Source organism: Hypanus sabinus, chromosome 4, assembly GCF_030144855.1.
Source record: "Hypanus sabinus isolate sHypSab1 chromosome 4, sHypSab1.hap1, whole genome shotgun sequence".
Classification (NCBI taxonomy): domain Eukaryota; kingdom Metazoa; phylum Chordata; class Chondrichthyes; order Myliobatiformes; family Dasyatidae; genus Hypanus; species Hypanus sabinus.
The window spans coordinates 79,890,098-79,911,545 of NC_082709.1; the positions used below are offsets into that span (position 1 = coordinate 79,890,098).

General features: G+C 42.0%; 1 protein-coding gene across 1 annotated transcript; it reads right to left on the reverse strand.

The window, feature by feature from the left end:
- Positions 1-1,798: 1,798 nt before the first annotated feature.
- On the reverse strand, positions 1,799-12,803 carry LOC132392922 (C-X-C chemokine receptor type 2-like). Its single transcript, XM_059967511.1, has 2 exons — positions 12,724-12,803; positions 1,799-4,190 (listed from the first exon to the last, which is right to left on the reverse strand). The coding sequence occupies exon 2, from the start codon at positions 4,185-4,187 to the stop codon at positions 3,126-3,128; it is 1,062 nt and encodes a 353-aa protein (XP_059823494.1). The 5' UTR covers positions 4,188-4,190; positions 12,724-12,803; the 3' UTR covers positions 1,799-3,125.
- Between the last annotated feature and the right edge of the window lie 8,645 nt (positions 12,804-21,448).

Genomic DNA, 21,448 nt, shown 5'->3' on the forward strand with positions numbered 1-21,448 from the left:
CAGAAAGCCAAGCCCTCCCTCCCATTCACACACAGGCAGACTGCCCACCTCAGGACCAGCTGGCTTCCAGCCTCCAGAGGACTCGCAGAATCCTAGGCATTGGCCTTCTAACTTCCCCTGTGGACTTGCAGACTCACAAACCCACGGCCATTGGGCCTCTAGACCTCTGATTGACCTTCAGACTTCGAACTTTTATATTAACCCTTGGACTCACCAATTACAGGACCCCAAACTCCAGGCCTCGAACCACAGATTCACAGATGACGGGACACAGAACTCTAGACTTGCAATCTTGACAACCTAGTGGGTCCCCCCCCCCACCATGCCTCCCAGCCCATAAGGATCACTTGGCTCACTGACCTGGGGTGGGAGCCATTATCGAAAATGGTCCTTGTCTAACATGCTTGCTGACCCAACATCTATCTGCATATGTCCTTCATTCACTTTGCTGCTGGTCTTTGAACGTGAAGCACAGACATCTAACTACCCCACATCCCTGTTCCTAACTCCCAACCTGACTCCAGCTTTCCTCTTTGTCCCCGAAACCATCCATAAGAATGGGGTGGCATGGGGATGTAGTGGTTCTCACAGCTCTCTACAGTACCACTGACCAGGGTTCAATTTCCATCGCTGACTGCAAGGAGTTTGTATGTTTTCCCCATGGCCACTGATGCTCCGGTCCCACAGTTCAAAGTGGTACCAGTTGGTAGGTTAATTGATCATTGTGAATTGCTCTGTGATTAGGCTATGGTTACTGGACAGCACAGTTTGAGGGGCCGAAGGGCCTATTCCATGCTGTCCCTCAATCAAATTTTTAAAAACTTATGAAAACAAGTAGGTCTGAGCTACGACCTGAATGGAGACAGTCTTTTCCAGGGTTGGAAATTTGTTGTTGTGGGGATGAGTTGAACAAGTTGTGGATGTTTTGCATAAAACAGAAGAGGAAGTGGGAATATTAACTAAGGTGTGTAAAAATATCTAGTACATAGACCATACCTGCACATCACAGGCTCTTTGGCTCATAATGTTGAGCCAAATTTTTAAACTACTCCAATATCAATCTACCCCTTCCCTCCTATGTAGCCCTCGATTTTTTTACCATCCATGTGCCTATTTAAGAGTCTCTTAAATGCCCCTAATCTATCTGCCTCTCCCACCCCCCCATGGCAGTGCCCACCAGTCTCTGTGTGAACGACATACCTCTGACATCTCCCTATGCTGCCCTCCAATCACTTTAAAATTATGCCCCCATGGTATTAGCCATTTCTTTCCTGGGAAAAAGTCTCTGGCTGTCCACTCAATTCATGCCTCTTACTATCTTGTACACCTCTATTTTATTTATTGATCTATTTAGACATATAGTGTGAAACAGGCCCTTCTGGCCGTTCAAGTTGTGCTGCCCAGCAATCCATTGACTTCACCCTAGCCGAATCACCGGACAATTTACAATGACAAATTAACCAGTACACCTCTGCTATGCGGGAGGAAACCGGAGCACCTGGAGGAAACACACATACACGTGGGAAGGAACATACAAGCTTGCTTACAGAAGATGCCAGAACTGAACTCTGAACTCTGACGTCCCAAGCTGTAATACGCTGGCTTCTACGCTACTGTGGTGCCCCTATCAAGTCATCTCTCATCATCCTTCTCTCCAGGAAAGGGTGCAGAGATCTACAGGGATGGTGAATCTTAGATACACAGAAGAGGAAGAGGCTAGGTATTTATTCTTTGGATTATGGAAGAATGAAGTGCGACCTTTTAGAAATGTTTAAAATTATGGTAAGTGGATGGCAACAGTCTTCCCCCCCCCCACCCCCCAAACTATGAGGAACAAATTTAGGATGAGAGGAGAAAAATTTAAAAGAGACCTGATGCTCAACTTTTTCACCCAGAGAGTGGTGAGCGTGCGGAACGAGTTGTCAGAAGAAGTGGCTGAGGCAGGTACAATAGTGTAATTGAAGAAGAACGTGGATAGGTACTGGAGGGGTGGAGCTTAGAGGAAAAACACAGGAAACTGGGAGTGGCTGGGTGGGCACCATGGCCAGGATGGGACGAAAGGCCTGTATCCCTACTGCATTGCCCTGTGACTCTATGCTAAACGCATTCTATTGTTTCTGATTATTGTGGTTGGATAGACTCCACATCCCTCAATCTTCAGCTAAAAGGCCCTTTTTTTGAAGCTGGTCTTAGAACGATTTTCATTGGTGAACAGTACATTTCCAATGTACTGAATGCTTGGACTGTACAACATGGAAGGAGTTCAGAACGATTCACTGTGGGAGTAACGGATTTTAATTTCACAATTCAGGTCAATGACTTTTTGTCGGTTTCCCTCTCCACAGATCCTACCTGGCCTCTCAAGAGTTCCAAGCAAGTTCTGGTTTTACTTCAGCTGCCGGGCATTTGCAGTTATGGTTGTTTGCATTTGCTCAAAAGTATGTTTCTCCATTATAATGAAGTTATCTGTAAGAAACTAGAAGTGACTTTCCACTGATGATTTTAACCAATTTTTTTTAACAGTTGGAACAGTCCTTTATCACGTTTCCAATTTCACACTGAAAGATGGCAGAATCTTACACACAGCATCTTTCTTTTTCAATCTTTTTTTAGTTTCCAATAAACAATATTAATACTAATACATAGAGATCAGGAGTACATTAATAATGGTTAACAAGTAGAAACACATATTCCAAGTAACAAATTGGGTCTAACCTGCCAATCTCTTAGTAACTAACCATGAAAAAGAAAATTATAATTATAAAAAAAAGAAAAAGAGGAAAAAAAAACAAACTAGAACAAACTAACCTAAAAAAAAACAAAGATTGGGCTGCCATAATTCATCAGTTAAAATTGTATTTTGTCATTTAACTCCACTCCTCTATCCAGAAAGAAAAAATTGCTGAATAAAGGATTCAGAAAAGGTCAACTTACATATATGAAAATATTGAATAAAAGACTTCCAAGTTTCTTCAAATCTAATCGAGGGGTCTATAGTACTGCTCCTAATCTTTTCTAAATTTAAACATGCAATCATTTGGGAAAACCATTGAAATGTGGTAGCTGGATTGGAATCTTTCCATTTAAATAAAATCGATCTTCTGGCTATTAATTACACACTGCATCTAAATGACGGTTGAAGTTGTTCCAGAGACTGATGGCCGGACAGATCTCTGAAAATGAGATTCCTCAGTGCGCTTCATGAGTCCTTTATCAGCCAGGAGTCTGAGCAGGTTCGCCCGGAATTTCACCCCAATGAAGGCGTATAGTATTGGGTTCACGCAGCTGTGCAGAAACCCCAAACTCTGGGTGGCAAACAGAGCTCGGTCGATGTGGTTGCGCCCAGCACAAGAGGCCATGATGAACCTCATCCTCACCAGAGTGTCGATAAACACAGTGATATTGTGGGGCACCCAACAGATGAGGAAAGCAAGCACCACGGCGATAATGACCTTCAAGGCTTTCTCTTTCTGGAATCCCTTCGTTTGACACAGTCTCTGGATGGTGACGCTGTAGCAGAAGACTATGACACCCAGTGGGATGAGAAACCCAATGATATGGTGACAGATTTTGGTGGCTAGTTTCCATTTCTCATCATATTCACCATCATGATCCTCATTACAGATGTATTTGTTGGAGCTGGCCCTTACTTGGCCCTTGTAGAGGATGGGTAAAGACAGGAGAATGGACAGCACCCACACAGCAGCACAGACCAGTTTGATCAGGAATGGCTGCTTCTGTCTGTGGGAGCGGGCAGAGTGGACGATGGCAAAGTAACGGTTAACACTGATGCAGGCCAGCAACAGGATGCCACTGTAAAAGTTCACCTCCTGGATCATGCTGACAACCTTACACATGGCATCGCCAAACACCCACCCAGAAATGGCATCCACTGCCCAGAAGGGCAGAGAGACGGCAAAGAGCAGGTCAGCCGTGGCCAGATGGAGCAGGTAGATGTCTGTGGACAATATAGAGCGCCGATTGTGAAGAATGACAATCATCACCACCAGGTTCCCTGTCACGGCAAGGAAACACACCAGGATGCAGATAAGAGCAATTGGCAGGGCTGGATATATCTCTGGTTCACAAACAAGTGTGACAGGATTAACTATAAATGGAGTTTCAGAAGCAGTGGGAACGCTTGTATACCCTTCCCAAATAGAGGAAGTTGTGCTAGCAGAAGACATTCTCTGAAACAAAAAGAAAGTATTCAATTAAGATTAAGGCGTTTTCCTAAACAGTACTACTATTACTACTGATAGTAATAATAATCAAATGACAAACATCATTCACCAAAATCTTGCTTTAAAATACAAACTCATCAAAGTAACCATACCTTACCATAAATGAAAGGATAATCCAGTTTTAGAGTCAGAATACCACAAATTATTTTACAACTGATCCATTATTACAGATAGGACAATCCATAATAACCGTCTGGGTATAATATTACAGAATAAACTACCAAGAACCACATATTTAATAGATGTAGCTAACACCAAGCACACATAAATACAGAAATCAATAACTGAAAAATGCCAGAAATATGCTGAATTAAGAGGAAATTTAAAGACTTTTGAACATGAACAGGGTATACTTTGTCCCAATAGTAATATCAACTGCTGGTATCACCCCAAAGGTGATACCACAATAGCATTAAAAAATTAGGGCTACACACCAATATCTATTAAATCTTCAGAAAGCCTCTAGAATATTCTGAAAGTTCCTAGCAATTGACAAATGAATGGTACTTGACTATGCTTGTGCCTCAGGTTTCACCAGCTTGAGCTGAGAATAAATGTTTTTATAATAATGATAATAAACTGACCCCACTAAAGCAGTGTAGAGAAGAAAAGCATGCATGAAATTATCATTCAAAGTAAACACATTGATAATTATCAAGTCATGGAAAATTGAGACTGACATGACAACATACAGGGCAAACTTCAACAGCTTAAAGCATAAAATTCAAAGTAAATTTATTATCAATGTACAGATATGTCACTATATACAACCCTGAGATTCATTTTCTTGCAGGCATACTCGATAAATCCGTGATAATCATAATAGAATCAATGAAAGAGCGCACCAACTTGGGTGCTTAGCCAGCGTGCAAAAGACACTAACTGCAAATACAAAAAGAAACATAATAATTAATAAATACGCAATAAATATTAAGAACATGTAATGAAGAGTCATTGAAAGTGAATCCATCAGTTGGGGAACATTTCAATGATAGGGCAAGTGAAGAGGAGTGAAGTTATCCCCTTTGGTTCGAGATCCTCATGGTTAAGGGGTAATTGATATTCCTGTATCTGGTAGTGTGAGTCCTGAGGCTCCTGTACCTTCTTTTTGATGGCAGCAGCAGAGAGCATGTCCTGGGTGGCGAGGACCCCTGATGATGGATGCTGCTTTCCTGTGACAAAGTTTCATGTAGATGTACCCAATGGTGGAGAGGGCTTTAGTCATGATGGGCCGGGCCACGTCCACTACATTTTGTAGGATTTTTTGTCCAAGGGCATTTGTGTTTCTATACTATTCCAAGAGGCAACCAGTCAATATACTCTCCACTACACATGTAGAGAAGTTTGTCAAAGTTTTAGATGTCATATTGAATCTTCACAAACTCCTAAAGAAGTACAGGCACTGCCGTGCTTTCTACATGATTGCCCTTAGGTGCTGGCCCAGGACAGGTCCTCCAAAATAATACATCGAGGAATATAAAGTTGCTGACCCTCTCCACCTCCATCCTCCAATGAAAACTGGCTCATGGACCTCTGCTTTCCTCCTCCTGAAGCTGATAATTAGCTTCTTAGTCTTACTGACATTGAGTAAGAGGGTGTTGTTATGGAGCCACAATATCCTTTCATGCAAGAAAATGCACAACAATTAGCAGATTCATGTAGAGTGATAATAAAAGACAACTTAATCTCTACAGGGATGTTAAACTAAACAAAACACAAAGTAGCACAAGAGCTTGAAAGAAACTAACCTATAGACCACGACAATGCTATAGAAGAAAATAATGAAAATGCCAACTCCGAAGCACTGTTGAAAATAGATTTACTTCAACATCTGCTCCACAACCTGAGTAACAACACAGATGTAGAGCCTACACAGAATTGTGATTATCAAGCTGAGCTTACAGACAAAGTTATCCCAACATTTATCCCAACAGACGACATGGGCACTGACCCAACAAAAAGACCCTACATATCAAAAGAAAACACATAATCAAAATTTCCAAAAATTCTTAATACCCTCAACAATATTATATTACCACAATATTTAGGAAAACTTGAAACATTTGAAGAACTACACACAATAACATACTGGGCATCATTAACAATGTAGTACAATGGCTCCAAAATAGAGGCACTCATTAATAGAAACCCAAAACTGAGCATTGAAATGAGAACAGTGAAATAGCAGAAGAGACTAAGACACAAAATTGAAAACTTAATAGCAGAAATAGACTGCCTAATGGAGTATAAGATGGATAACATGAATAAAAAAGTTAAGAGAAATGTTATGGAAACGCAAAGGAAAAGTAAGGTCCACACAAGATACAATTGATCTAATAGAAGCATTGTAGAATCTATAGATACACTAAAACAAAAGCCTGGTGCTTGTAAAGCCAAACAAAATAGATACATGAACTGTGCAGATGAAGAAATCAGAATTATCAGTTCATGAACAATTAAAAATGTTTATACAGAGCATTAAAACTAAATTTGATGCATCAAAATGTCACCAACCCTAACACAGAATTACCAACAAACACAAGATGATGAACTTTTGGCCTAATATCTTTTCAAATATCTCAGAGGATTTTTGACAGAAGTTAAAACATAGCTCTTACCTAAAGGAGAAATCACAAATGATCCATCAAAATATCATCCTATTATTTGTTTACAAGCTATATATAAAATAGTAAAACATTGTGCCTCTCACAACTAACCGCCACTTACTTACGTAAGCACAATGTACCTATAGAAGAGCAGAAAGATGCCATAAGTGTATGAAAGGATGTAAAGAATGACTAATGATAGATTCCATAATTCTAAATCAAGCCCAGAGGAAAAAGCAGAAATCTTTCATGTTATATTGACTACCAAAATATATTTGTTTCTGCCCCACGATCATGGCTAGTAGAAGTTCTTAATATATATATGGACTATATACAATACATGTAAAATTCTTACAACTTCTGGTGAAGCATTAGCATACTATAATCACCCTGTTAGTTAACAAACAAAAATGAGCAACCACCGTTATCAAAATAAACAGAGGCATTTTCCAAGGCAACTCTCTAAGCCTACTATTTTTTTGTCTAGCTTTAAACCCACAGTCTAATTTACTGAATTGAGCAAAAATTGGGTATCAAATCAGAAACAATGAAATGAGCTATACCTTAACACACCTTTTATACATGGACAATTTGAAATTATACCCTCTTTCATCAGTAAAGCTAAAGTAATTAATTCAAGTAGTAAAACTATTCCCTAGAGATATAAACATGAACTTTGGACCAGATAAATCCAGAACATTAAACATAAAGAAAAGTGCAATAGAGCTTATAGAAAACAATCCAGAGCAGCAGGAGACAATACAATTGATGGATGAATTTGAAACAGTCTCTGAGATATCAACAAGCAAAGAAAATAGACCATAGTACGATAAAGAGAAAACTTTTGACATAACTTACTTCAAGTCTTAAGAAAATCTGCCAAAATGAGCCCGGTATTAAAAATATAACCAAGGCAATAAGCATTTTCACTATACGTATATTAACAGGCAAACATGAGGAAATCTGCAGATTCTGCAAATTCAAGCAACACACAGAAAATGCTGGTGGAACACAGCAGGCCAGGTAGCATCTATAAGGAGAAGCACTGTCGACGTTTCGGGCCGAAATTTCCAGCATCTGCAGATTTCCTTTTAAATTCACTACTGTGAAGCCTCTGCCAGTGATGCCTACACTGAAGAAGTTTAAATCTTCTCTTCGATGGGAGTTCAGTGAAACCCTTTCTCGCTGCTCCCCATCTATAATTTCTTCGTGGTCCTAACGAAGGGTCTCGGGCCTGAAACGTCGATAGTGCTTCTCCCTATAGATGCTGCCTGGCCTGCTGCATTCCACCAGCATTTTGTGTGTGTTAACATATTCTTTTGACATAATATCTTGGTCCAAAACTGATCTAGTACAAAGAAAAATAAGAACTGAAATGACAAATTTTAGAAGGCACTAGGCACACTTGAATGCACTTAGATTAACACTACCTAGGACAGGAGGAGGAAGAGGAATAATAGAACCAGCGTGGATAAATCCTCTCAACACCACTCTGAATCAATTCTATGACCTACAGACTCATTTTCAAGTAATTTTACAACACAGTATTATTTATTATTTGCACAATTTGTCTTCGCTTTTCACATTGGTCGTTTGTTTAGAGAATTTTTTTCATAAATTCCACTGTATTTTTCTGTAGATGCCTGCATGAAAATGAATATCAGCGTAATATATTGCAATGTATATATATATATATATATATATATATATATATATATACTTTGGTAGTAAGTTTATTTTGAATATAAAGAATAGATATTCTACAGATGCTGGATATCCAGAGTAAAACATACAAAATGCTGGAGGAACTCAGCAGGTCAGGAAGTACCTATGCAAATGATCCACTGCAAAGTTTCCTTCAGGATGCCTATCCTGAAGAAGTTTTGATCTTTTCTTTGATATAAGTTCAATGTGACCCTCTCTCACTGCTCCCTCTCTGTGACCTCTACTGCTCTCTGACTCTGACCACCTGTTCCCTCAGACTCATTGCTCCCTACCCCTTCTCCAGTTTTCATTCTGGCTGCTTCTCCCTTCCCTTCCGGTCTTGACTTGAAATGCCGACTGTTTATTCGACAGCACAGGTGCTGTCTGACCTGTGTGTGTTACTGTGAACACTGAATTTTGATCGATATGAGCATTCCCAGATCACACACTGTTTCTGCCAGCGTCACTCTCAAACCCCATATGCTGGTCTCTCCACATTGGATTCCCCACGACACAGGGAACACAAAAGGAACATTGTCTCTGAGCTCCCCTATTAATCTGACATCCATCGTCAGCCACTGATTGCACAGATCTTTCATTATGGTGCACAGGTAGGGATAATAATGGTGGGGTCTTTAACTTAGTGACACAGCAAGAGAAGCAGAGAAAGCACTAGATGTTGGAAATATGAAACCCCAAGGACGCAGCCTACAAGACAAGCGTGCCTGAGCATCCACTGCTCTGTGTATGTACTGATTCTAAGCCGGTGCTGCTGACTGAAGCACTGCAGGAGAGAACAGACCATTGGGAACAGTGGATCAGCTACCGGAGGTTCTGTACCCGAAGAATCGCGCACTCTCTCTCTCTCCCCCCCCCTTTCTCTCTCTCATTGGAGGGTGGTAGATTTTTGCTGATTCTATGGGTGGAGAACTATGAACAAAAATCAGCATGACAGACTCTCTTAACAACATAAATCAGCCAGTTGTTTTGTCATGTCTCCCCTCCAAATTGTCAGGTGAGCAATTATTTTTTGTTGTACTGCAGATTACAATCTTTATTGGGGGCTTTGCTATTGCTTGCTTGGTGGGCAGAGGGTGCTGATGCTTTTTGCGGAGTTTGGTGGGGGTGGGATGGTGGGGCAGGGTCCTTGCTTTGCTGCTGCTTGTGTGTAGGAAGGGGGAGAGGGGAGGCTTTGAGGCTTTAACGTTATTACTGTCACTCATTCTTTAAGGCACTCTTCTGTTTTCGTGGATCTCTGCATAGAACAAGGATTTCAGGATGCATATTGCAAACAGTTCTCTAATATTAAATGGAACTATTGAAATAAATGCTGGTTCAGAGTCAGGTTTAATATCACCGACATAAGTCTGAAATTTGTTAACTTTACAGTAGCAGTACAATGGAATACATTATAAATAAATATAGAGAGAAGAAAATGGAATTACAATAAGCATGTATAAGTATATATGTCTATTAAATAGTAAAGTTAAAATAAGTAGTGCAAAAAAAATTAATGAAGTTCATGGGTTCAATGTCCATTCAGAAATCAGATGGCAGGTGTTCCAGAATTGCTGAGCGTGTGCCTTCAGACTCCTGTACCTCCTCTCCAATGATAAAAATGAGAAGAGGGCATGACCTGGGTGGTGGGGTCCTTAATGATGGACGCCGCTTTCCGAAGGCATCGCTCCTTGAAGATGTCTTGAATACTACAAAGGCTCGTACCCATGATGGAGCTGATTAATTTCACAAGCTTCTGCAACTTACTTCGATCCTGTGCAGTAACCTTCCCCCATACCAGACAGCAACGCAGCCAGTCAGAATGTTCTCCACGGTACATCTGTAGAAGTTTTCAAGTGATTTAGGTGACAAACCAAATCTCCTCAAACTCCTAATGAAATATGGCCAGCGCCTTGCCTTCTTTATAGCTGCATCAATGTGTCGCATCCAAGTTAGGTCCTCATTATAGGAAGGATGCGGAAGTGTTAGAGAGGGTGTAGAGGAGATTTACAAGGAGAGAATGTCTTATGAGGGCAGAGTGAACAAGCAAGGGCTTTTCTCTATGGAGCAAAGGGGGATGAAAGGTGACTTGATGGAGATGCTCAGGATGATAAGAGGTATAGATTGAGTGACAGATCAGAAACACAAGAGGTTCTGCAGATGCTGGAAATGACCCTCTTGAAGGGTCTTGACCTGAACCATCAACTGTTTATTCCACTCCATAGATGCTGCCGGACCTGCTGAGTTTCTCCAGCACTTTTATGTGTATTACTATAGATAGGGTGAACAGCCAGAGATTTTATCCCAGGGCGTAATTAGCATAATTTTTAAGAAGATTGGAAGAAAGCGTAGGGGAAATGTCAAAGGTAGGTTTTTTTCTACAGAGAGTGGTGGGTGTGTAGAAAACCCTGCCGGGGTAGTGAGAAAGGCAAATACTCTATCTTATGGACATTTTAAAAGATCTTAGATAGGCATGGGATTGAAAGAAAAATGAAGGGCTGTGCAGGAGGGATTAAATTGATTTTAGGGTAGATTAAAGGGTAGCACAACATTGTGGGCCAAATGGCTTGTACTGTGCTGTACTGTTCGATGCTCTATGCAGATTTTTATATCTTCCCACTGTATTGCTGCTGCAAAACAACATATTTCAAGTCATATAAGTCAATGATAATAATTCTAATGCAGATTTTGAAAGTAATCCTGAGATCACTACATCAGCACTTTCAAGGAGTCCTCCCATCCATCCCACAGTCTCTTTGACCTTCTACCATCAGGCATGAGGTACCACAGTACAAGAGCACAGCTTCTTCCCCAGGCTGTGAGACTTCTGACACTGCCAGTAGCTGTAATGCCATTGTTTATCTAACTACATGTCATATATGGACTTCATGTCAACTTCTACATCTACAGAATATTCTCTTTTATTATTTGCTTTTACTGCCTTAGTCCCAGTGGAATGATGTTTCATTTAGCTGTATACTTGCGTACAGTGGAATAACAATACCCTACGTAGTCTTGCTTTTTAACCTCTTCCTAGCTCCTCTGTGTGAATATGAGGTTTCACTCAGCTTTACTTTCTTTGTTCAGAGTGTTCACTTTTAAGTGTAAAATTCTGAGAGACAGAGGAAGAATGAACATTTTTTTCCAAGATAAAGGGAACCAAAATTTGGAGGAGTCCCGATGAAGGATCTCAGCCCAAAACATTGACTGTTTATTCCCCTCCATTGATGCTGCCTGTCCTGCTGAGTTCCCCCAGCATTTTGTGTGTGTTGCTTTGGATATTCAGCATCTACGGAATCGTTTATGTTTACAATCCCTATTTACTTATGTCACTTATATAAATAACACACAGCAGAAATGGGCTGTGGAGCTTTCTGGAGCAGCTGTGTATTATTGTGAAAACAAATCTTCTTCCCCTTCCGTATTCGATCTGGGCAGCCTCAAAACTGATGGCATGAATACTAATTTATCTTACTTACAGTAATTTCTAACCCTTTCCTCTTCTCTCTCTTTCATTCCCCACCTTGGCTTCCCTCTTGCCCCTTCCCTTCTCCTCACCTGCCCACCGCCTCCCTCTGGTGCCCCGCCACCCTCCCTTTCTCCCAACATCCACTCTCCATCCATAGATGCTGCCTGACCTGCTGAATATTCTCCAGCATTTCATGTACATTTTTAAAAAAAATTTAGAGGTGTTAAGTTTAAGAGGAGCAAGATTTAAATGGGACCTGTGCGGCAAATTCTTCACCCAGAGGGTGGTGACAATATTGAACAAATGTCATCATGCTTCAGATACTATTACATCATGGTCACACTTCACTAATTCTAACCAGCTTGTAGTTTTGGAATGTGGGAGGAAATTGGAGCACACAGTGCAAACTCAGACAACCTCGGGAAGAATGAAACTCCTTACAGGCAGCAGAGGGAATTGAACCCCAGTCTTAGGGCAGGTGCAGCGAAGCATTACACTAATTACCATGCTGCAAAGAAACTCCAACCAAGTTGATGCAACTAATCCTCCAGAGTCAATCTACAACCTATTCATCATTATATTTGTGAAAGCTTTCATAAGCCAGTGATTCCATCTACTCACACACCAACAACAGCAAGTAGCTAGAAGTCAATGAGTTAGTGAAGATTCGAGAAACTGTTATAGCATAAAATAATTCACATACCAGTTCTAAGATGCCCCTTCCTCACTGGGATTTCTGAGCCACACAGCAAACAACAGGGCCACGCCACACTCGTGTTCACTGTATCTGATGAGGAACAACTATCATTCAAGTGAAAGGAGCAAGAGGACGTTTTGCAATGCGTATGAAGATAAACAAAGTTCACACTTACATCATCAACTCTGCCAAGGCTTTGACAGGCTGAGGTATTGGGGAAGAGAGATAAATTCATGAGGAATTGTGACAGGGATACCCAGCATGGAACATGCAGCAGCTGAGAAGGGAACGTGGTGGGACCTGTGAGTGCAGACCAGGCTGATTGGATGCTCAGACAGGATCCTTTGAGCCTGAAACACAGATCCGGTATCAATGGGTGAGACGCCCTTTGTCAAGCCTCCACAGTTCAGTGAGCTGCCTGGTGAGCGGATTATTCAAACTACGGAGGAAACTAAAGCAAGGCTAGTTTCATTAGATGAGGAAATTTGGGGGCAATAACCTTCCAATTTCCACAATTTCTGGTGGAGACTGAAAGAATTATCCAAGTGTTCATTATAGGAAGAAAGATGAAGCTTTAGAGAGGATGTACAGAAGAGTTACATGGAATTTATAACGGATATTACATTCAATGTTGTGATGACCTTCAGTCCTACATAACCCCCCAATGTCTATCAACCATGTGCCTATCTAAGAGTCTCTTAAATTCCCCTTATGTATCTGCCGCGATTCTGCCTGGATCAGAGAGCATGTCTTAGGAAGATAGGGTCATGGCATTGGAGCTTCCCTCTTTGGAGGTGACTTGATAGAGGTGTACAAGATGATAGGAGGCATGGATCAAGTGGACAACCAGAGACTTTTCCAAGGGTGGAAATAGCAAACATCAAGGGGCGTAATTTTAAGGCCAGTGTAGGGGTGATGTTGAAAGATTCTATAAGCAGAGAGCGGTGGGTGTGTGAAATGCTCTGTCAGGGATGGTGGTAGAGGCAGATACATTCAGGGCATTTCAGAAACTCTTAGACAGGCACGTGGATGAAAGAATGGTGAAGGTCCGATATGGGGGGGAAGGATTAGAGTGATCTTGGAGTAGGTTAAAAGGTCTGTACAACATTGTGGGCTGAAGGCCCTGTGCTGTGACGTTGTATGATTTGTTATCCTGTGTTAGGCATTCACTTTACTCGTAAAGAAACATCTCCTTCTGTTGTGAAACAATTGCATTAAGTAAGGAGGACATAACTAACCACAAGCAACTGGCAAAGCTCTATCTCATACCTGATTACCCAAACAAACAGATAAAACTTCCCTGTGGTTTTGCAACATTCTGTGTTGCTAGTAATATACTTTCAAATCACCAGCTTATTGTTCAAGATCATTTGTCCAGCAGACAGAATTCAATACATTTACAAATTAAATATTGCAAGAAATGGAAACAAGAATAGTCCCTGGTAACCTACACACTTCATTACTATTCTACCGACAACCTGTGCTGGTCCAACCACATTGACGTCACGGCCAGGGAATCTCACCAGGGCCTCTACTTCCTCAGGAGGCTGAAGAAACTTGGCATAATAGAAAATGCTATGCCGAATAGAGGGTTTAGATTGATCTTAGAGTAGGTTAAACAGTCAGGACTACATTGCGGGCTGAAGGGTCTAGATTATGCCGTACTCTTTAATGTAATGTATTTTGATGTGACTAACCAATCCAATCAGGAGATGATCTAAACTATTCAATAAGATCATGGTTGATCTGATTGTAAATTCATGTCTACTCCCAGTAAACCTTCACCTCTTGATCTGACTATCTGTGTCTTAAAGATATCTAAAGAAAAGTTCCAAAGACACACAACCCTCTTAGATGAAACTTTTGTTTCTTCTCTGTATGAACCAGGTGGCCTCTCATCTTTAAGCAGTGATCCCTGGGTCCATATTCTCCCACAGGAGGAAACAATCTTTTCAGGAATCTTCAGTAGTTCCTATTGTCCATTCAAACCACAGCAGGTACAAGACTATTCTCCCCGACTTGTCCACAGGTCACAAACACCAGTCGGAGTGTTAAGCACCTGGCATTCACAGGCTGATTGAAACTGGATACGAGTAACGGGTCATGATGCTCAGCTGCTTTTCAGACTGAAAATAGTCAATAACAGAGTTGCCCAGTGATCGACTTTGGGGCTTTTGCTTCTTTGATCTATGTCAGTGACCTAGATTTAAGGGTGCAAGCCAAATTTCTACATTTTCAGCTGATCCATAGGTTGTTATAACTGCGAATTGTGGATGCTGACAGACGCATGCCAGGACCAGCAGGCTCAAAAGCAATTACTTCCCAGGCTGATCAAAACTTCTACCTGTTAACATACCCCAGACCCTGGTCCCATCCACACTGACCAAAGTCTATAAGACATAGGAGCAGAATCAGACCATTCAGCCCATCAAATCTGCTTTGACATTCCATCACGGCTGATTTATTTTCCCTCTCAACCTTACTTTATGCTGCTGTGAGGCACCATTGGGGCACAGCGGTTAGGGAAATGCTATCACAGCTTGGGATAATGGAGTTTGGAGCTTAATTCCGGTCGCATCTGTAGGCGGCTCCATCCATCCTCCCCTTGGACTGCACGGGCTCTCCAGTTTCCTTGCACCATCCAAAGGTTTAGCGGCTCATTGCATATTGTCCTATGATTAGGTTAGGGTCAGTCAGGGTCCCTGTGGATTGCTGGGACAGCATGGTTCGAGAACCAGAAGGGCCTACACTGTGACGTATTGTTAAATAAAAGTAAAATTCTCCCGCCTTCTCCCTGTAACCTTTGATACCTTTGCTAATCAAGAAACTGTCAACCTCCATTGTAAATATATCCAATGGCTTGGACCCCACAGCCGTCCGTGGAAATATAATTCAACAGACTGACCACACTCTGGCTAATGAAATTCCTCCTCAATTCCATTCTAAATGGACGTCCTTCTATTTTGAGTCCGTGCCCGCTGGTTTTAGATTCTCCCACTATAGGAAACATTCTCTCCACTTCCACTCTATCGAGGCCTTTCAAAATTTGATAGGTTTCATTACAATCTCCCTCATTCTTCTAAACTCCAGTGAATGCAGGCTCAGAGCCATCAAACTCTCCTCCTGCCACTTCTTTTAGCAGCCCCTCAGCACACTTCACCCCCCAATGCACTGTCACTTTTCTTGTGACATTGTGGTTTATAGGATTGATTTTATATTTAAATTTATGGTGCTTTTTATGAAATGCTTGAATGAACTTGGCCTTTTTTTCCTTGGAGTGACGGAGGATGAGAGGTGACCTGATAGAGGTGTATAAGATTTAGACAGGCATTGATCATGTGGATAGTCAGAGAGGGCACAGTTTTAAAGTAGGTACAGAGGAGATGTCAGTGATAAGTTTTTTATGCAGAGAGTGGTGACTGCATGGAATGGGCTGCCAGTGATGGTGGTGGTGGCGGATATGATAGGGTCTTTTAAGAGACTCCTGGACAAGAACACCGAGCTTAGAAAAATAGACGGCTATGGGTAACCATAGGTAATTTCCAAGGTAAGAACATGTTCAGCACAGCTTTGTGGCCTGAAGGACCTGTTTTTTGCTGTAGGTTTTCTATGTTTACATTTTCAAAGTTTCTTTTTTTTAAAGCTTGGTGTGTTTTTTCCTACTTAGAGCAACAATCGTTTTTTTTTTGCCTTTATACGCATGTATTGAAGAATGTAAATAAACAATCTTGAATGCCAGCAGGGTGTGGAGCGGACAGTAATATGGGCAGTTGCATGGCAGATGCAGTTTAATGTGGAGAAATGAGTTGGGAGGAATGAGGATAAAGGATGCTGTTCTGTAAAAGATTCAGGAACAGAGGGACCTGGGGTTCGAATGTATACATTGTTGGAACTGGAGGGTGAGTTGAGGAAGCATTTCATAAAGTGCACCCATCTCTAGGCTTTATCAGCAGGGGAAAACAGAGTGGTGCAGCCATAAAATTATGCTGAATCTCAGAAACTCAGCTGGATCCATCATCATGATCATGATCATGTGCTGTGTTGTATGATGTATATATTCCATGATCATTCTTGGCAAATTTTCTACAGAAGGGGTTTGTTATTGCCTTCTTCTAGGCGAAGTCTTTACAAGTCGGGTGACCTCAGCCATTATCAATACCCTTCAGAGATTATCTGCCTGGCATCAGTGAACATATAGCCAGGTCTTGTGATATACATCAGCTGCTCATAAGACCATACACCACCTGCTCCCATTGTTTCAAGTGACCTCGATCAGGGGTGGGGGGGGGGGCTAAGCAGATGCTGCACCTTCCCCAAGGGTGACTTGCAGGTTAGCGGAGGGAAAGAACACCTTACATCTTTTTTGATAAAGACATATCTCCATACCCCCCCCCCCCCCACCCAGCTGGAGTATTGTGCTTAATTCCCCATTGTAGGAAGGATGCAGAAGGGTTAGAGAGGATCTTAGAAGGATATTTGGGAAAGGTGTCAGGGTGAGCGGCAACGATTACAAGGATATATCGGAGGAAGAAGGGAATTTTCCTTTGGAGATGGGATGGCTGAGGGGAGATTTCATTGAGCTATTTCAGGGATGGACTCCGTCATGGACAATCCAAAGTTTGTCTGTGAAAACAGGAGAGTTGAGGATGGGGCTTGCAAAACCAATTCAGAAAAACCCAGTGCTGCAGAAATGCCAGCAGAACCTCCAAAGACTTCATCACTGGGAAAGGAAAGATCTTCAAAAATGGTTGCACTTGGAGATAACTGAAGGACAGAGGACTCAGGTGAGCTGCTGTTAGTGGCCTACGCCCCAGCAGGGGTGATGTGGTTAAAAAGGAGAAGAAGAGATAAGTGATAATATCAGAACAGAGCAAAGAGTTGAAGTTGTTCCATCAAGGCAGAGATTGAGACTGGAGGACACAGGTTCGAACTCAAGGGGAAAACATTTGAAAGTGACACAAGGATAAACTTTCCTTTACACAACATTTAAGAGGCATTGAGACAGGAACATGGACAGGCAGATAATATAAAGATGTACATTGGTAAATTAGTAAATTATTTTATTACTGTCACATGTACCGAGATACGGTAAAATTCTTGACTTGTGTACTATTCATACAGATCAATTCATCGCGTGGTATTTGAGATAGAGCAATGCAAAACAGCAACAGAATGCAGTCTAAGGTGTCACAGTTACTGAGAAAGTACAATGCAGACAGACAATAAAGGATAAGGTAGATTGTGAAGTCAAGAGTATACCTTATTGTATTGGGATATAGACTATGTGTAGACAGATGGGATGAGGGTAAATTAGCACTAGACCTACCCTGTGTTAGATCTACCCTAGTTGATCCTATCGAAGTGTAGCACTTTGCAACTGTCTGCATTAAATTCCATCTGTCATTTTCAGCCCATTTTTCCAGCTGATCCAGATCCCTCCACAATGCCATGATAGCCTTCTTCATTGTCCATTACACCCTCAATCTTGGTGTCATCTGCAAATATACTGATCTAGTTAACCATTCCATCGTCCAGATCATTGATATTGATGACAACAACAGACCTGCAGTACACCACTAGTCACCGGCCTCCAGTAAGAGAGGCAGCCATCTACTCCCACTCTTTGGCTTCTCCCACAAACCCAATGTCCAATCCAATTCACTACCTCATCCTGAATGCCGAGCGACTGAACCCCTTTGACCAACCTCCAATCCGGGACCTTGTCAAATGCCTTGCCAAAGTCCATGTAGACAACATCCATTGCCTTGCCTTCATCCATTTTTCTGGTAACTTCCTCGAAAAGCTGCATAAGAATAGTTAGACATGAACGACCACGTACAAAGCCATGCTGACTATTTCTAATCAGTCCCTATCCATCCAGATACTGATATATCAGGTTCCTTAGAATACACCCCAATGTCTTTCCCATTACAGGTGGCAGATTCACCAGCCTGTAATTTTTTTGGTTTATGCTTAAGGCCTTTCTTAAGCAGTTGAACAATGCTGGCTATCCTCCAATCCTCTTTCAGCTCACCTATCCTTAAAGTTGATTTGAATATCTCTGCTAGGACCCCAGCCATTTCTGCATGCCTTCTGTAGGGTCCAAGGGAACTGCTTATCAGGCCTTGGGGATCTATTCGCCCTGATTTGCCTAATGACAGCAAACACCTTCTCCTCTGTAATCTGTGTAGGGTCCATGAATTTGATGCCACTTTGCTTCACTTCTATCAACACTGTGTCCATCTCTTGAGTAAATACAGATGTAAAAAAAGTATTCATGATCTCTCCCCCCCCCCCCCCCCACACAGGGATTACCATTTGAATCTTCCAGAGGGCCAATTTTGTCCTTTGCAATCCTTTTGCTTTTAACATATCTGAAGAATCCTTTTGGATTCTCCATTGCCTTGTCTGGTAGGGCAACTTCTTGCCTTCTTTTAGCCCTCCTGATTTCTTCCCTAAGTGTTTTCTTGCATTTCTTATACTCCATAAGTACATCATTTGTTCCTATACTGGCTATGTAGTTCCTTTTATTCGTTAACCAGGGCCTCGATATCTCTCAAAAACCAAGGTTTCTTACACTTGTTATCCTTACCTTTTATTCTGACAGGCACAGACAAGCTTTGTACTCTGTAATTTTCACTTTTGATGGCCTCACACTTCACAAACTTCTTTCCCTTGCCCTATCTCATTCCTGAATAGCAGATCAAGAATCAAGTTCTCTCATTAGGACTCAATGTCCTGATTAAGGAAAATTTTCTGAACACATTTGACAAACTCTATCCCATCTAGTCCTTTTTACAGTATGGAAATCCCAGTCAATATGTGGAAAGTTAAAATCACTATGATAATAACCTTATGTTTCTTATAACAGTCTGCGATCTCTCCACAAATTTGTTCCTCTAAATCCCTCAAACTGTTGGGTGATCTGTAATATAGCCCAATTAACATCATCATAAGCTTCTTATTACTCATTTCCCCCCATAATGCCTCTCTAGACGAGTTCTCCAGTCAGTCCTCAGTGACATTTTCCCTGGCTACTAACACCACCCCTCCCCCTTTAATCCCTCCCGCTCTGTCACATCTAAATAAATGGAACTCCAGATTTCTAGTCCTGTTCCTCCTGCAACCAAGTCTCACTAATGGCTACAATATCAGAATTCCATCTGTTAATCCATGTTCTGAGCTCATCTACCTTTCCTACAATACTTCTTGCATTGAAATATACACAGCTCGGGACATTAGTCACACCGTGCTCAACCTTTTGATTCCTGACTTTGTCTCAGGTCTTACCAACATCTGCCTCCACAATCTCACTACAAACTGTTCTAACACTCTGGTCCCCTTTGCCCTGCAACTCTGGTTTAAACCCCACCATGCAGCACCAGCAAACCTTCCCACTGGGATATTAGTCTCCTTCCAGCTCAGGTACAGATTGTCTCTTCTGTACCAGTCTCATCTTCGCTGGAAGGGAACCCAATGATCCAAAAATCTTCTGCCGCCCTCCTACACCAACTCCTTAGCCAACTGTATAAACGTCCTATTTCTGGCCTCACTAGGACGAGGCCCGGGAAGGAAGCCTGAGCTCGCGACCTTGGATGTCCAGTCCTTTAACCTAGCACCTACTACCCTGAACTCCCTTTGCAGAATCTCATCACTCATTCTTCCCGTGTCCACATGGACCACGACCTCTGGCTTTTCACCCTCCCACTTAAGAATGCTAAGGACTCGATCTGAGATGTCCTGGTCCCTGGCATCCAGGAGACAAAATACCATCTGGGAATCTTGTTGTCAACCACAGAACCTCCTTTCTGTTCCCCTAACTAACCTAACTAACTAAATACCCTATCACCACAACTCACCTCTTCCCTCCCTTCTGAGTCACAGAGACTGACTCAGTACAGAGATCTAACCAGTGTGATTTTCCTGTGCTAGGTCATCCCACCCCACCTACCCCCACTCCCCCTCCAGAGCATCCAATGTGAAATACCTGTTGTTGAGGGGGTTGGCCACAGAGGTACGTGGACTGGCGGATGTACCCCTTTCCTCTTACTGCCTGTCACCCAGTTCCCTGTGTCCTGCGCCTTGAGTGTAACTACCTCTCTGCATGTCCTATCAATCAACCCCTCAGCCTCCCGAATGATCTGGAGTTCATCCAGTTTCAGCTCCAACTCCTTAATGCAGTTTCTTAGAAGCTGAAGCTGGATGGCGTGCTCGCAGGAGCAGTCGGGGACAACGGAGGCCTTCCTGCCCTCCCACATCCCTCAAGAGGATCCTGCCTGGCATTTCTACTATCCCTAACTGAGCAACAAAAAAGAAGGGGAAAAAAAAATAAGTTGTGAGGAGAAACTGAATTCTACCTACAGCTTTTGTTTTGCATTTTCTTGCTCAAGCTTTTTCACTTTTTCTTTCATCCGTGAGTCTGAGTTGCTTAGGTGCCCCAAATGTATCTGTCCCTACCACCACCCCTGGCAGAGAGCTCCATGCACCCACCACTGTCTGTGCAAAGAACACCTCCCTTAAACTTTCCTCTAATCATCTCCAAATTATGCCCCTTTGTATTAGCCTTCTTCACCCTGGGAAACTCTACTATGTCCACTCTATGCCTCAGATCATCTTATACATTTAAAATTCTCATCTCATAATGTTATGGTGAGGTTGTGTAAGGCATTGGTGAGGCCGAATTTGGAGTATTGTGTACAGTTTTGGTCACCGAATTATAGGAAGGATATTA